This window comes from Triturus cristatus, chromosome 8 (assembly GCF_964204655.1).
Source record: "Triturus cristatus chromosome 8, aTriCri1.1, whole genome shotgun sequence".
In the NCBI taxonomy this organism is placed as follows: domain Eukaryota; kingdom Metazoa; phylum Chordata; class Amphibia; order Caudata; family Salamandridae; genus Triturus; species Triturus cristatus.
Genome location: NC_140591.1, coordinates 354,038,282 through 354,056,288, shown reverse-complemented (window position 1 = coordinate 354,056,288; position 18,007 = coordinate 354,038,282). Strand labels below are relative to the sequence as shown.

The 18,007-nt window shown below is 46.6% G+C and overlaps 1 protein-coding gene across 5 annotated transcripts in view; it reads right to left on the bottom strand.

Moving 5' to 3' along the window:
- The window catches only part of BRCA2 (BRCA2 DNA repair associated), a 740,135-nt gene that overhangs the window by 304,752 nt on the left and 417,376 nt on the right, over positions 1-18,007 (bottom strand). For all 5 annotated transcript variants that reach the window (XM_085621674.1, XM_085621677.1, XM_085621676.1 and 2 more), the window contains exon 19: positions 9,974-10,331. In XM_085621674.1, coding sequence (XP_085477800.1) covers positions 9,974-10,331 — 358 coding nt within the window. The remainder of the gene's footprint in view (positions 1-9,973; positions 10,332-18,007) is intronic.

The window sequence follows — 18,007 nt, the reverse complement described above, 5'->3', positions numbered from 1 at the left end:
TTTCTCTGCCTCATCCAGTCGCACCCCTTGCTTATCCAGCTTTGTCGAAATATTATCAACCCGATGCGTTAAGGAATCCAGCTTACCATTTATGTCTTGTAGGCTTTGTTGTATAGCTTTGAGGACTTGCTCCATTTGGTTACTTGTCTCAGCTCCCCCCTCCATTTCAGTATCCGAGGGCACAGATGCACCTTTTGTTTGGCGTTTCGCTTCAAAGGAGAGTTTTGACTGTTGCTTGTCCGGCTTTCCCATGACGAGAATGGCAGGCCCCAGGGACCACGATATCTGATGCACGTTGTCACCGCCGGCGGATATGCTGCCGTTCCTTCGCACCACCACGTAATTTCTGGTGCTCCCAATTGTCAGCGCTACTCAGATGGGCCCCGTAGCACTATGCGTCGCACTACTCCAGCCTCCAAGGACAGGGAATATGCGTTTCGGCCTTGAGCTTGATGTCGCTAACTTAGGCCACCCCTGCGGTGGCCCCCAGTGTCCAGGAGGAACCGCTGACTGCTATTTACAAGCCACAGGGTCTTCAGAAGCGGTTGTGTCCCTAAGCGTCATGCACCTCATATTGATCCACTACTTCCAGGCCACCAGTCCGATAGTTGGGATATCACCGTTGTACACACCAGGTGTCAGTGCCCTCCCCCGCACCTATAGAAATACAGCCATTTCCACAGCGCGATTCTCAGAGGGGTCTGCACTTGCCGATTCACGCAGTTGTGCTGACTTGTAAACTGTACTTGTCCCAGCGAATCCCACTTCACGGCTGCATATCGACAATAATCCCCTTCAAAAGGATATTTTCAGCTGGCATGCTTCATAAGTTCGGTGACAGAGGTGCACATAGAAGAGTTCACTATAATAGAGGGGGCACAGTCTCACCACGTTCATCCAGCCTGCACTTCCACCGGGCACCCTCGCCTCCTTGTAGCTATATAAGACGCCTCTCCTCAACCGAGATCGGCGGGAAGGATCTCACCGTTAGAAGGGGGCCGCCATCTTACGCCCCCTTTGCCATGCTCTCCACTCTGCATGAGGTGAACGCGCCAGACATACAAATCGTCACTTTAGACGGCAGTGATATCTTCTCCCATATATCCGTGCAAACAGGGGCAAAGCGTCATCACCTTACTCGCTGTTAAGCAGCCAGGAGCGGCGTCCGAAACGGAGCATTCGCGCCGCAGGGCGTCACCATCTTGTGCCGCTGATCGTCCAGTCCGCGGGAAAATCGGCAAGAGACCCAAAGCAGCTACCACTGTGTGCGCCCAGGCTCACCACGCACACAAACCGTGCCCCATTGCTTCAGATGCGCCTACACGCGTTTTAGTGGCAGTAAGTGATCTGCATACCGGTCTTTAAGGCTGCGATTCTGACCCGACCGGTGGAGCTGCCTTAATAGTCAGCCATTCTGCCGTGCGCCCTCTAGCGCCCCCCCCAAAGTAGATGCTTTTCCTGCGGCTACCGTCGCCACCGTCGGGACCCAGGGAACAGCGAAGAAGGACCCCCAGCCAGCAGAAAGAACAAGGAATCCAGCTACCATGAGAGGTGTAGGGAGTCGGAGGACTGCGCGGCCCCCGCTGGGGCATGGCAGGTCAGGACGGAATGGACAGAGGTCGAGCGAGGCAGGCACGACTCCCAGGCAGCAGGCGTAGACGATGAGGCTCTTGGCGTCGAAAGCAGTCGCAGGGTAAGGGCTGCGTCTCAGCGTTTCCTGCTGGTCATCCTTGCTAGTTATAATTGTGTAACACTAGGATTATGTGCGAGTTAGGTAAAGTAAACCATAGTAACGGCGATTGTTGCTGTAGGCTGTAAGCCCAGCGGTCTAAGGGCTGGACTGACGCCTCATAACGCCGACACTGCGGCGGGTACCGCCACCTCAATTTACCCCGTAACAGAAATACGAGAAGCGTAAATCAGGCTGGTAGGATGGCTCAGTGGGTGACGGGTTTGCGCAATGTCCGCAAAAGGCATAGGATCCAGTATAAAAATAAATAAAGAAGAAGAAGAAGCCAAAAATGCCGGGGAAGTGTATCCTGGTAATTAAGTGAGCTCCGAGGGTTGCGAATGCCAAGTGCGGGGCACACACCCCTTCCTAATCCATCGAAAGCAGTCCGGTTTCCATGTCACGGTCACAGGCCTGGCGGGCCTGGCATCAAATGCAAGCCTTCCTATTGTATCCTTCGATGTTACTATAGAGGGGCAGGTGAGGCGCGTCCCGGTGGGAGTAGGGTTAGGAGGCGCCTAGTTCTTATACTGTCGACCGTGCGCACAGTAGTTAACGCCCCCCACTTCCGACCGTCGCCATGATATACCGGGTGTAGCAGCTTCCCCTGCCCCGAGTGCTGCAATTTAGATACAAGAAGCAATTCCCTCTGGCGGCCTTCCATGGTTGAAAATTCTGCAAGACTCGAAGCCACCGTAGCGCCTGTGGCATACATCAGAGCAACAGCAAGGGGCGCAGACAGAGGGGGGGAAACTCAGTCGACATACTAACGGCTCAGCGAGTTAAGCGCTGCCGCCGATGTCCACTGTGACCTGTATGTCACGAGTTCTAATCCTGGCAAGACAGAAATTCTGTTGAAGCATTTGGCGTGATGATCACGATATACGCTTAAGAAATCTTAAATCTCCCCCCCCAAAAAAAATTACATATTAAATATTTCCCTGATGAACACTCCAGTGCGATATGCAGCAAAAGAGCGAGTGCTCACGGAATAATCCCTGGTAACACCTTCATTCGCAAACTTTAATTCATGTACAAGAGATTACAAACAGCCTGTGATTCTGAACAAATCACTTAATCTCTCCGTGCCTAACAAAAAATGAATGTGTCCTTAACTGGTGCTCACGAGACCTTCGAAAATGTCACAACATAACGCGCAGTTACAAGATATTATCTGTACCAATAATTTATTTATGATTTATGGCTGCCGATTTATGATGATCAGGCAGAGTGATTTACGGCAACTGCGGCCAACAACGACCACCAAATACAACGACTGTTGGCTGTATTTAGTAATGCAGATGCACAAGTATGGTACGGTTCCTGGAATGGGCACAGTGCGGCCGTTATTCAACCACGTAATTTTGCAAACGAAATGCCAGTGCATTATTAGGTCTCGCCTGAGACAGCGCTTTAGCGCTGCTCTGGCGAGACTTATAGTAAGCGAGTTTTGGAAGTGGAAACGAGTGCATTTCAGGCCGCCAACTACAGTGCATGTGCTCCGGGCGCGCGCACCATTTGGCAGCCTGAAAGCACTCGTTTTCTTTCACTTTCGCGATCGCTATCACTTTCACATTCGGGGCCGCACGGCCGCCTCCCTTCCTCCCTCCATGAATGCCAGCGAAAAAAACACAGGACCTGAAAAGCTTTGATTTGCGTATCTACAAGAGGAAACAGAAGACAGTGAAAAGATGCCCATAATCACATGTATTCCGAACTGGAACTCAAATAGAAAACATTCATATCGTGCAAACCTACGTTGAATGAAACCAGTCAGATTAATACTCCTTCCCCCGATGCCTCGATCATTCACAGGGACATGCTAATGGGCTCAGAGGAAGGAGACTAGTCCCACATTAAAACCAGCTGTGCTGAGTGAAGGAGACAAGGCTGCTCTAGAAACTATTGAACTTCAGGACACAGTGCGGTGAAAGGGCCAGTAGAAGCGTAATCACTCACAACACTGTAAAGGAAGCACCAAAAACCGCGACGTGCATTTATTTCTGCATCTATAGTGGCACCAGAATTGCACATGCTTACCTTCAGAATTATTCATGTGATGCGGAGCTGCTTTGTCTAATTTGTAACCATCATTTTGTAATTCTGGCTCCATGAATAACGAACGTCTCCCCGTTATAGAAGTGAAACTTACTTCCCGATGCTGTGATGCGTCGAAGCTTCCCATTGGTCATTGAGCGTAGCTGTTCAGTTGGCTGTTAACTTCTTGCTCCTAAAGCTTCCGCATGATCGTTTGTATTGGAGCAAGCCTGCATTTTAGTAGCTGCCCGTAAATTCGTAAAATCGCAATCTCTTGATAATACACCTACGAATGTATTTTCCCTGTTATTTTAACGCTTAGTGTATTTGAATGGTGAAAATTGTGAAAAACAAGCACTAAACTTTTACGCTTTGATTGTTACATATTTTGCTGCTGCCAAACCCTTAGTTCAGATTGTGTGATTTGGTCTCATGCGTTTTTAGGTCTCTTGACGATCGTTACTATGTCCTGCTTATCTTGTCTGAAAACCACAGACTGCGACATGTGATGCTTCCGAGGTACGGTGGTTGCCAAGGGACAACAAGCATTTGCAATGCAATAGGTCTCGCATTTATACGAGTTTGAGCTATTGGCATTGTAAATGACAGTGCCTTTTATTTATGTTTAAAAAAAACAAACTTAAATAAAAAGCATTGTCATTTACAATGCCAATAGCTCAAACTCGTATAAATGCGAGACCTATTGCATTGCAAACGCTTGTTTTTAAGGGAGGGAGGTAAAGTCCGCTCTGCTGGCAGAGTTTGCAGCATTTTGCCCACTCCGCTTGGAACGCGGAGTTCGGTAAAACTCCGTCAACCACCGGCAGAGCGTAGTTTACTGGTGTGCGTGCTGCTAATGTAAGGGGTTAAAATTCTTCAGGCTGCCTATTTTATCCTGTACAGCCCTGTGATGAACGCAGAGTTAAGTTGGGAGTTTGGGGACGCTCACTGGAGGAGGGGACTGCATGAGAATTCAGCCGCCGGCTGGGGAAAAGGAGAGTGGTGTGTGGGAGGGAGGGAGCCTGCCTTCTGCTTGTGGGAAAGCAGGGCTGGAACTAGGGGAGGGACTGAGCCGGTCTTGGAAGAGGTTGGTGCGACTAGTGACCAAGAGGAGAGGTGGGGAGACGGAGACGGAGACTCTGGCAAAAAGAGGCCAGGTGGATATCGTACAGATAGGGAGAGTCGGAGGGAGTGGGGCTCACAGGACCAGGGAAGATCCCTCTGCAGTCACACATCGCCGCAGCCTTGGGAAGCATGTGAAAGACCTGCCAGGATCTGTGGGACTGGACAGGCAGCCCAGCTGGGACCGACCAGAGGAGCTGCAAACAGAGCTGCGGAAAGCAGGTAAGGGCTTCTCGGCGACCGACGCTCCTCTTGCATACCTCTTGCTAATCACAGATGTAAACTTGTAAAAATTCTGGCTATGTAAGTCAGTGCATTCCCATACATGTATGGTCCACGAGCGTGATGTTTCTCTGCAGGTAGCTGGGGACAAGTGGGATTTGTATCCCTCTAAGTATCGAAAGGATCGGTCAAGTGAAAGTGGCAGAAAAGGAATTGTTTCTGAAGTGCCGGTTTCCAAAGTTATCCAATGGACCAGTTTTGGCGGTTGTCTAAAAATAGTTTTGCAATGCTTCCAGTTGTTCCTGGTGGAAGTGGCTTGTGTCACTGATGGCGTCTACTGTGTGTGTAATTTTTGGGAGAAACCCAATCCACGGGAAGGGTGATTTTGGGCCTAGTTTCTAAACGGCAAAACACCTGCATTAAGGCCTAGTGAATGGAGCGATTTTCCACGGTTTTGGGATGAGATTAGAGGTTGTTCCAGGTAGTTCCGAGTGGGTGTGGTTTGATGGCTAGTAGTGGGATACTGTAAGTGATTTGAAGAAGATTGATCCAGGGGAAAGGGTGTTTCGGGCCTAGTTTCTGGATGCAACTTTGGTGCGACTTGAGGCCTCGTCACGGTGGCGGTATTGCATGTTTTTGGAACCAAATTTACAGGTTTCCAGTATGGGGAAGGTTGGTCCCTCAAATAATTTTAATTCATCGTTCTCCCCATTATCTGATTCCCCCACACGGTCCATACGTTATTTTTTTTTGCTTTTAATGCACTTCAAGTTCTGAAAGTGCAAAGTACTTCTGTAGAAAGTGCGAATGCATTAGATGGTTCCCAATTAGTTATACTCTTAATATTTAAAATGTAAAGTGCCTATAATATGTTGGGGTGAATGAGATAAGGTCTGGGGGAGCTGGCCGAAATACAGAGGACTATCAACAAAAGGGGGGGAGGAGGGGGGGGGGGAGACTACGGGGGAGGAACAGGGTTGGAGGGATACAGAAGTGTGCTGGGAATGCTAGCTGCCCACATTTGAGGAATGTGCAACCCTCGGACGGACCAGAAGCTGTATAAATGGGAAATTGGTGAGGGGAGTAACCACGCTGACCTGTATATATGATGTACTGCAATGCATTGATACAATTAATAAAATAAAAAAATAAACATTTAAAAGCTAGCTGAACCCAGTGCATGGGCTTGTGAGTTCAAAGAAACCATGCTAATTTAAAAGTAACCACTTTTCAAATGCTTTATACTAAACAAAATTAGTAAAAGGTTACCAAAACAGAATTGCCAGACATATAGCAGGATTCTATTTCAGTTAAAGCTAAAGGTCAGGTGAATCCAGTAGTAGGCAGATACCAGAGTAGCACCTGTGTTGGAAATATTAAAATAAATATGGCTTTGTGGTTGGATATGAGTAAAGTTCAAAACCAATTAAAGACAAAATTAAGAATAAAACCTAAAAATGCACCCCTGGTTCTTCATAGAAAATATAAATGATGCACCATATTGTTTTTGTGGAAACTTATCTTATATCATATTGAGTGCAACATTAAAATCTTTTAAGTATGCACTAAGGTTAAAGTTGTGTAGGGGGGGTGCAGCTCCAACATTGGGATTTTCAGGGACCCTCTAATGTTCTCTTTGCGTTTCCGTAGTGCAGTCTGCTTGTGATAAGTGTGAGGGTGACGGTCTTTCTGGATTCGGGGGATCCACTTGAAGGTCGTGCGAAGGATGTGGAGGGTGTTAAAGCATGTGGAGGAGACGGCGTTGATCTGTCGGGCCATGGTTGGTGAGGGACGAGTAGAGTATGATGCCGAGGTTCCGGGCATGGTCTGTGGATGTGGGGGGGGGGGGGGGGGGGGGGTTGCCGAGGGCGGTGGGCCACCAGGTGTTGAATCCATCTAAATTTGCACACCTTCACAAGCTGAGACAAGGAGTCTGATGTTCTGGCTGGAGCACAAGGTCTATATGAACCTCCACCTTTCGAAACCTCTATTTGACTATTGTGAGTCTTTATCCCAGACGTCATGACTGGCTAGAGACAATACCTTTGATCCATTTCCTGGTTTGTCAGCAGCTAAACGATCTCCTTTCTTTAAAACATATACTGCTCTTCACACTAAAGCCTGAATCACTGGAAGCATCAAATACTCATAATTCACATAAGTGTAGTACAATGAAGGAAAAACCATGGCTTAAACCAAGGGGCACCCTTTGTGAAATGTAGCAAAAAGCCAAAATATGCCTACCAAATTTGAACCAGAAATTGCAGCTCTTGATTACTTCTGGATCATGGTCACAGTGAACCCTTTCTTTTTAACCAGATGAGCTATTCTGGAGTAAGTCTTCTAGTTTATTTGCTCAGCTGAAATACTTTGGGATGAAATGATGAGTCATAGATACAATACCTACTATCCCTCAATCAACTCAATATATTACTAAATTCATTACAAATCCCCATCATCAGTGCCCTTTCCAGCTGAACTGCTTACATGGGAGCCACTGGTTTGGATCTAATATGGTTGTAAGCTCTGGGGATGCAATCAAGTGGGAAGGCCTAATCTTTAAAGAGGAATGGTGATTGCAATGGACTTTCTAGAACCCTATGCTCCAATGGTCTAAAGTGGGATAAGAAGTATCTTAACTTGATTTGCTCCCTTTAGTTCTAGAACAAGGTCAAAGTGTTCAACTGGAATCTGCTTGAATTGTCAAAAAGAACTCATCACATATTTGATCTATGTTCCATGTATTTGTATTTGAACTACTCCTTTATAAGTTGTTTGCAGGTTAGATAATGGCCTAAGGGTTGTTTGGTTGAGCTACCCTTTCAAAGAGGGGCATCACAATTGCACGATTTGAAGTCCCAGGAACTATTACCTCCCTGAAGATTAATTATTCATCCTGATTAATGGCATCAAGTGCTCAGAACAGCTGATTGGAAAAGTGACAGGCAGGATGGAATTCCTACAATGACAATGCTTCAATGGATGAAGTCTCCACAGACAAGAATAATGAAAAATTCTCAACATCTGCCTATGGCTAGTACAGGACCCCAGCTGCAGCTCACAATTTATTTTATTCAATATCTGAGTGACCCAACAGCTCCTTCAAGGGCACAAACCAGATTACTTGGCATGGATTTAGTCCCTCGTTCTGTTTGCAGGATAAGCCCTGCATTTACTATCTCCATGGTGTTCCACCAGATCATACAGTGCAGCAGACATAGCCCAAGTCAAAACCCTTCACAGACGTAGCTCTTGACTGCCTTGCAACCTTGTTGTTTGCGATATAAAAACTAATAAATACATATACAGGTTGATTGAATTTCTATGCAATTTCTCATTTCTTGTTATGGCCAGGTGTACACGTTTCTCATTAGAAGATGTGAGATTTGCACTGTGGAGAAATAGTGTTCGTGGGTACTGCAGCATATTCTTAACACTTAAAACATGGCTTTTGTTCTCTTTATAGGATGTGCTTCTAAAAGCTTTCACTTTGTAGCCAACTTATCTGAGACGCTTGCTAGAAAATGCACTGTTCAGCATTAATGTTTCTAAAACTTTCCTAGCAGGCCCAGCTCCCATTCCCAACCAGGACACATGTAGCGAGAGCCAGGTCCGCTGGTTCAGTGAATGTTGGAGCAAGTCTGAACACTTCCCAGGGATGGTTTATGTTCTTAGTATCGCTCATGGAGGCAAAGAGAACAAATCATGTTTTTAGAGAATTTAGACCAGGCTTCAGAGTTCACTTGGAAGTTGTTCATGATATATCCCTGGTGGGCACTTTGCGTCCAACCCTGGTTCACTAAAAAGAGCAGCCCACTGACACTGCAACTACTTCTCATCTGGCATGTGTATTCAGAAAGGTATGATAAAGACTTTCTAACTCAAAGTAGTCTTTTATAATGTACTCCCAAAACGTACAGTTGTGACACTTGACAGATTACCACAAAAACAGGATTGCATCGAATGCTAGGTATCCTGGCACTCAAAACGTTGTCTATATGGAATCAGCCTATGAGAAGATGGACAGAAAGATTTCAAATTTTTTTATTCTCTCATCTGACCAATTGGCAGGGGAACAAGGAAACCTGGAAGTTGTCAAGATCACTAATGAGAAAAACAAGAAAAGTAAAAAAAAATTGCTAAGTTACTACCTGGAAGTTGTCAAGATCACTAATGAGAAAAACAAGAAAAGTAAAAAAAAATTGCTAAGTTACTACCTGGAAGTTGTCAAGATCACTAATGAGAAAAACAAGAAAACTAAAAAGAATTTGCTAAGTGACTAACATGTACACTTTAAAAACCTCAAATTCCCTTGAATAAAGACAATGACCTTTAGAAACTGATTGGTGTTGGAGAGCAGAGCTCGGACATGGTGCACACATGAATGGGCTCCAATATTTCTAAAGTGACCACAACTTACACTGTGTAAAGATACTTAAGTTAGATACTTAGGTTGACCCTGATACGGGTATGGATAGTCCATTAGTACAAGCAAAAACAGATTGGATGTAGGCATAAACAGAGGGTAAAACATTTGGTGTGGAACCACAGGTCATAAAATAAAGGGGTTTGTTTCTAGATTGTAGTTATTTTGCACCCCTACACTTTTAGGTTTTAAGGGTGGCATAACCACTACCTCCATCTAAAAAACATATTTCCGAAACAGTGTTTGAATTGAAAACAGTTCTTTTAATTGGGATAATTGCTTCAAGAAGTCAACAATGCCAACCACGAATTACTTTACAACTAATGCAACAGGCATTTGACTGTAGACTGATTTTCACTAAGCAAAGGATGAAATATTAAAACAATTAGTTTACAGTAAAAATACATTAACAATAAAAATAAAATAACTTCAGTTACCTTTAACATCAGAGATTCAGGAGCTTCTAGTGGGGTACAAGCTTCATCAGAGCCAATAAGTTCTGCCCCATGCACTATGATCTTGGAGCCAACAGCAAGCCTCTTTCTGTTAACGAGTGCAGAAAGAGGTGGATCTAAAAGAGCCTTTATCCCATACCATCCATCTGTAACTTCAATGACTGTCATGCTTTTATTTACATCTGACACATTAGGTTTACTGCCATTTGGAGACAACAGGCTTGTCCCCATGCTAATGACCTGGGAAAAACAAAGTATTAGTGTCTTCGCTGCTGTGTCATCCCTCTCCATTATCTTTTTGACAGCAGACCTTTGGCTTTGATCAACTTCCACATCATACCTGTAAACCAGCAAAAATAGCATAGTTAATGACAAGCATACACACTAACATACAAATTAATAGCTACTTTAGACCAATTATTCCCTTATTTACCCTGTCTATGGTAAGACAGGAGACTTGAGCTCTGAAGAACAAGTTACTTATCTTCGGGAAAGCCTTATCTGGTAGAGACTATCTAGCCGCAGATTACTTACAATAGAATTCAGACTGGATCCGGAAATTCTTTGTGAGCAGTATCCCTGTGCGCTGGTAGGTAGCGTTGTCTAGCTCCATGTGGCATCCTCCGTGCCGGATGTGAGCAGTGCCTATATAGGTGCCACACCAGCGCGCTGACGTCAGTTTCTTATTACAACCTTTCCATGCAAGGAGCATGGAGCCACGTAGAACCTGCACCACTGGTGTGTAAATGAAAGCCCTGAAAGGGAAGCAGCCTTGACCCGAGAAATCTGTTCACAGAGTGGAGAGTAATGGGTTGGTCGGTAAGGAATCTGCAACTAGATAGTCACTACCAGATAAAGCATTACAGACGGTAAGCAACTTGTTACTCTGATAGAGACTTCTAGCAGCAGACTCCTTATCTTAGAATAGATACTCAAGTAATACCTCCCCTGAGGGGTTGGTCTGCGAAACCATTTGACACTAAAACGAACTGCAGGACCGAATGGGCTAAGTGCCCGTCCCGATGGACCCGACTGTCTAGGCAGTAGTACTTGGTGAACATGTGAAGAGAAGCCCACGTTGTTGCCGAAACTCGTGTGCAAACCTAGCGGTTGCAGCCTTAGCTCCGGTGGAATGAGCATGTGAAGCCTCAGGGAGTTGCTTCTCGGCCTGTGTGTAGCAGATCTTAATGCAGAGCACAATCCACTGGGAGATGGTCTGTTTTGGCATAGCCTTTCCCTTCTTGGCTCCGACATATCCCACTAAGAATTGGTCGTCCACCGGGAACTCTTTTGTGCAGTTAAGATAGAACGACAATGCCCTTTTTGGGTTCAGTCGAAGGAGTCTCTCCTTTTCCTAAGACGGATGCGGTGGAGCATAAAAGATAGGTAGGGTGATGGACAGGCCTACATGACAGAGTGACAACCTTTGGTAGAAAGGAAGCTCTAGTGAGAAGAATCAGTTGTCTGGAAAGATGGTTAGGTACGAAGGCTTAGATGACAAAGCCTGAAATTCACTGACACTCCGGCGAGATGTTATCACCACTAGGAAGGCCATCTTGATGGTAAGGGGGCTGAGGGGACAGTTGTGTAGTGGCTTAAAGGGACTTCACATCAGAAATGTCAGTACGAGATTGAGGTCCCACAGATGCATGATAAAGGGTGAAGGTGGAAACTTAAGTTGGAGACATTTCAAAAAGCTATTTACAACAGAGGATTTGAACAGAGATGGCTGATCTGGCAACTGTACAAAGTCTGAGATGGCATTAAGATAGACCTTTAAGGTGCCCAAAGCAGAGTCTGCTGGGTAAGAGAATGAATAAATATAAGGGCCTGAGAAAGAGGAGCAGAAAAGGTGCCTTTTTGCACACCATGCCACAAACTTCTTCCAGCATTAGGCATATATCGTCTTAGTGGAGGGAAGCCTGACTGCCAAGATAACATTGCTGACTTCGGGCGGAAGGTCGAATGATGTCAACTGTAGCCGTTCATCTCCACGCATGAAGGCGGAGCGTAGATAAGGTTCGGGTGGAGAATCCTTCCCCGCTGCTGTGACATAAGATCCTCCTGAAGAGGTAGCCTTTTCAGAGGATCGATGGCCATTCTTGACTGCTCGAGATACCAAACTCTCCAAGCCCAATCCATAGCCACAAGGATGACTTGAGCCCAGTCATTCCTGATCTTCTTGAGAACTCTGGGCAGGAGTGGTGTGGGAGAAAAGGCATACAAGGAGGCCTGAGCACCACTCGAGATGAAAAGCTCCTGCGAGTGAGAGCCCTCTTGAAAACATCAGCGTGCTGAAGTGCTGACATTGTGCATTCTCAGCAGTGGCGCATTGATCTAACCAAGGCTCTCCTCATTGCTGAAAGAGACCTTGCACCACCTCCGGATGGACACACCATCCGTGACACGCTAGGCATCTTCGGCTTAGTTTGTCCTCCCAGAGTGTCTGCCAGGTGTTGAACCACTAGGAATATGTCCTGACGTTCCAGCCATGTCCAGAGGCGCAGGGCCTTTTGACAAAGGGTCCACGACCGCACCCGCCCTGTATGTTGCAGTGCCACATGGCGGTGTTATTGTCCGTAAACACCTGAACTAGCCTTCACTTGATGGAGGGTAGGAAAGCTTTCAATGCCAGCCGGATCGCTAAGAGCTCCTTTAGGTTTATGTGGAGTCTGGATTCCACCAAAGGCCTCTGATCTCCACCTCTCTCAAATGGCTGCCCCAGCCCAGTAATCTGTCACTACTGCCTGCTCTGGATGGGGAAGGGACAGGCGTCTGCTGCTGACCCAATCATAGTTATTAACCACCTTTGCATATCTTTTGCAATTCCCTCTAAGAGCTGGACCATGTCAGAGAGATTCCCTAGGTCCTGCGCCCACTGGAACTTCAGGTCCCACTGCATAGCCCACATATGCCAGCAGGCATGTGGCACAATCATGTTGTAGGAGGTCATGAGGCCCAGCAGCCTCAGTCAGTCTCACTGAAACCCAGGATAGAGCCTAAAACATCGGGATCATAGCCTGAGTATCCCAGACTTGCTGTTCAGGAGCATAAGCCTGTAACTGCACTGGCTCACTGTGAACCGTAGGTAACGCCTGTGGGCATGCAAGACTGGAATGTGGAAATATGCATCATGCAAGTCCAATGCTACCAACCAGTCTCCTGGGTTGAGGCCAAAAGAACTTGAACAAGTGGTAGCATTCTCAATTTCTCCTGTTTCAGGAAGAAATTGAGAAGACCAAAGTCTAGGATAGGACGAAAGCCTCCATCATTTTTGGGCACCAGAAAGTAACGGGAATAACAACTACAACCTACTTCTGACATCAGCACCCTCTCTATGGCTCCTTTGGGCAAGAGCACAGTCACTCCCTGTGGAGTTAGAAGAGACAGTCCTCTGTCTGCCAGCCGCAAGAGGCTGGCGTGGGTTAAGTGGTAGTCACAAAGGGGAGGAAGTAGCCCTTGGACAATCTTAAGAGCCCAGTGGTCTGCTGTTATCAAACTCAAGTGGTGCAGGTGACGGCGTACCCTGCTCTCCACTGGTTGCCAATGATGGTTGGAGGGCAAACTAAAGTGGTTTGGAAGCTGCGGCTGCCTGGGGGCTGGTAGACTGGCCAGACCACTGGCTGTTCGACCCACAGGGTCTAGGTTACCGCATCCTTGGCCATGCAGAGACTGGGGAGCTTGCGTGCTGTGATGGTTGGGTGGAAAAAGACATGGCAAGAAGCCCATTCTGTCACCATGAAAAGAGCAAAAGGCAGACCGGGATTGGCGGGCGGGCCATAGAAAGGCCCAAGGACCTGGCTGTAGCTCTGCTATCCTTGAAGCACTCTAGCGCCGAGTCCGCCTTGTCTCCAAAGAGACGGGAGCCATCAAAGGGCATGTCCATAAGCGAAGCTTGGACATCCCCTGAAAAGCCAGTCATCCTCAGCCAGGCTTGCTTCCGTAAGACCACAGACGAAGAAACCGCTCTGCCTAGCGAGTCGTGTTGTCCAGCCCCCACTAGCAGACTCGACCACAGCAATGGACTCTACACCGGCATCACCCAGAAACAGCTCAAGAAACTACAGCACGTTCAAAATGCTGCAGTCAGACTGGTCCTCGACATCCCCCGCTGCAGCCACATCACAGAACACCTTTGACAACTCCACTGGCTCCCTGTCAACAAGAGGATCAGCTTCAAGCTCCTCACACATGCCTACAAAGCTCTGCACAATGTAGGACCAGCATATCTGAATCACTGCCTCTCATTCCATGTACAGACCTGACAACTTTGCTCCGCCCAACTTGCCCTGGCCAAAGTCCCACAGATTCACAAGACCTGAACCAGTTGAAGATCTTTCTCCTACCTCGCCGCCATCCACCTCAGGCAATCCCTGTGGATGGCCCTAGTCAGGAAGGATCTGAAGACCTGTCTCTTCGACTGAACCTCCACTTCCAGACGGATCAGAAGCCCTCTCCCCCTCAGCGCCTTGAGACCCTCACGGATGAGTAGCTGCACTATACAAAACTCCAGGTTGCTTGGTCTGTTCGTGAACTTGGCTGTATCTCTCCTGTCTGCCATAGCTTCAGACAGTATGGCCCGGGCCTCCTCCGGGACCATGGGCAGCACCTGAGCAACCGAATCAGACAGTGCATCGGAGTAATGGTCCAAAAGGCACTTGGTGTTCAGGGACCACAGTGCCAGGCTGGTGGAAAAAAAAAATCTTGCCTAAGGTGTCCTCCCTATTCGGTAGTGTGGTAGGGAATGCACCAGAATTTACACAGGAAGTGTAGGCTAGGACCACCAAGCTTTCCAAGGTAGTGTGAAGAAACTATGGTGGAGGACAATTGTCCTGTTCACAGGAGCCCCTGTGCAGGGCTTGGACCAGGTTCTAAGCAGGACCTCTGTAAGGGCTTCATTAAATGGGAGAAGTAGTTCTCATGGGGAGGTAATTCACAGCTGAAGCACCTCTGACACAACATTAGTCTTGACTGCCAGTGAGGGCAGGCTAAGGTCTAAGACCTCGGCTACCCTTCCCACCACCATAGCAAAAGAGGCTCCCTCCTCTGTAGCCATGGTAGAGGGAGAGACCATGCCAGTATTTGGGGAGGTGTCCAGTCCACTGTTGTCTGCCAATTTCTTACACCAGTCCATGTTGGGGTCTCGGGACTGGTATTCTTCAGGATCCAGTGGCTTCTCCCAATACTTCTCAAGTGCTAACCTGTAGGAATAGGGCTCAGGCTCCGGTCTCAAGGCTACAGTTGGCGCCGGGCAACGCCCCTCTGGCTCTGTGTCTGAGTCCGGGATGAGGATGGGGATGGCGCTGCCGGGACATCATCATTGGGACCGGCGTTGGGGAAGGTCCAGGTGGTATGACCAGCGCCAGTCCAGACCCATCCGTGGACCCAAGGGAACTGACAGCTCCGGAACTGCTGGCAGGGATCCAGTAGGGGCCCATGCCAAACTCACAGGTCCCGAAGACTCGCCAGCAGGGACGGGTCACCCAAATATGTGGTCCATGGCCTCATAAAATTTACGGAGTTGGGCGGGTCCCAGAAACTTGGGGAGGCACGGAGATGGCCCAGGCACAGGCTCAACCGCAGAGCCAGGCCTCGAATGACTATGTTCCCTCATCTCACTGGATAACTTCAACAGATGGGTGAAGTCAAAGACCTCTTTGATTTCTTACTCTTTTGCTTCTTGTGGGACTTGCCCAAACAACTTCGGCAAAGATCGATGGCCCCGCAACTGATCCCGAGACCTTCCTCTCAATCAGGATGGAGACCGTTGTGGCTTCTCAATTCGAGCGGCAAGGAGCTTTCAACAAAAAGTTAAAAAAGGGTCAGTCACAAAATGACTGGGGTTAGCTCTCTCTGGATCTGCGCTGACTGGTGTGAAAAGAAAAGAACTGACCTCAGCGCACTGGGGAGGTGCCTATATAGGTACCGCATAGGTCACTTCTGGTGCAGATGACACAGACGATGGCACACAAAGCCGACCACCACCTACCAGAGCGCAGGGGTACTGATCACTTTTGCAGTGATTAAATCTTCTACTGGAGAGGGACCAGAACGTAGTAATATTCATATACCTAGAGGTCTGACCTATAATTATTCACTGTAACAAAGCCCAAAGGGGAAGGAAAGGATGCATCCCAGAAACGCTGACAATAATTGCTGTCTAGCAAGATTTATTAATTAAAGTATCACATCACGCTTAAAAAGTTAAATTAGAATAATGAGAGAATAGATTACTTATCAATGGATCAGCTGCTACGCCGGGGCTTAACTCTTATGCCAAAACATAATTCAAAATTTCAAAAGTGGCATGTTATATTGCGATAATAAGCTGAGAAGCCAAAAGTAGTCAAACAAACAGAGGAGGGTTCTACTGGTCCCAGATCAGAGTCCAGAAACTGTGCAAATGAGGAGCTACACATGGTGAGGAGAACATTGCTGGATGTAGGGGTATTGTTTTGGTCTGGAACGCTGGGAGTACAACGCAATGGGAAAGTTGTATTTCTGGCTAGTTGGCTCAGACAGACTTCCTGAGGAATATAGGGGTTTTCTCAAGTAATGCAGTTATTTCCGATTAGAGCGCACATTCTCCAAGTCTGCATTTCACCAGATATTTCATGTAGAGAGATTTGATGCATCTATGTCCTTTTCAACCTGGTTAGTGATTAGATATATTCCCCTCTCTCCAACATAGTATTTTAAGTCTGTGGTCATTGAACACGGTCTACAGCATAAAGATACGTGTGATGTTTGGTGTATGTTTTTGTGAAATGATTATGGTTCTTCTCTTGTTCTGTGACACCCTTGGACAAACAGACATTTTAAAAAATGTCTTGTCTGTAACAAACTAAGGTCGTGCTTGCTCAAGAATCAAATAACATGCCAAGATCAGCTACAAATGTGCTTGTGAGCTTACAATGGAGATTGTATCAGGTTAGTAGAGTCGTGTAGAACCAGGTTATACACCACATATTTATACATACCCAACAATTTAGTTCATTAATCTACATAAGAACTCTGCCCTCACTGAGTATTAATTTCCAGGAAATAGCACCAACTATATATACATAATATGCAAACAAGATCACCAATAAAAAGAAAAATTCTACGTCTAACGGTAAGGCCATGGTAGATATCTTGCGTGGCCAGTACAGCCTAGTCTTTTGCAGAGCGGATGGTTTGATCAGAAACAATCATTCCCGCATTTAGCATTTTTGTATATTCTCCTCTATCTATCCTGAGAAGTTAATCAAAGAAGCATTCCAGTGAATCTGATAGTTCTCTATTGTATTGGCCAAATAAGGCTGTAGAATAGGGAATCCTTAAAGCAGTAGCTTAGTTTTCTTCCCACTGCATCCACCAGTATGCTTTCTTTTTCACGAGTAGCCCAAAATGGTATAGCACAAGAGGAGAATCAGGAAGAGTAGTCTCTAAGAACATCAGATCTGAATAAGGAAGTTAGTACTTCTCCGCTTGGCTATCCATGGCTTGATGGAGACTAAGGTCAGGAAGGTATACAACACTGTCTCCAAAAGACCTGGTGCCGGAGCTACCATGGGTCTAGCTTATGGCTGTAGAAGTAAAGTCTCAAAAATACTGTATGTTATGTAGACCGGAGCATATCACTCTACCTTAAACTTATTTGTAGTTCTACTGGTGACCTCATTGACGGAGACAATGTCATTTACTGGTGAAATTCTATTAGGAGACTCTGGAAATCTGGCAGACAGGGCACTCGTGGAGGATTGTTTTCTAGGAGGGGTACATGATGAAGCCGATTATAACAATATATAGAAATGTGTGCTAAATATTATAATCAACTAAAGAGGGTTTTGGCCCTTAATCAGCAAGGCTAAGCCAATAATATAAAGCTCACAACAACACGCATGCCAGTACTGATACTTAGTCACTCAACATTCCATAAGATCACACGTGACACTCAATGTGGCGAAATAATTTTTTTTGTTTATTATTTCATTAAGTTTGAACTTCAAATTGGAAACTCAAGTTTTAGATGTT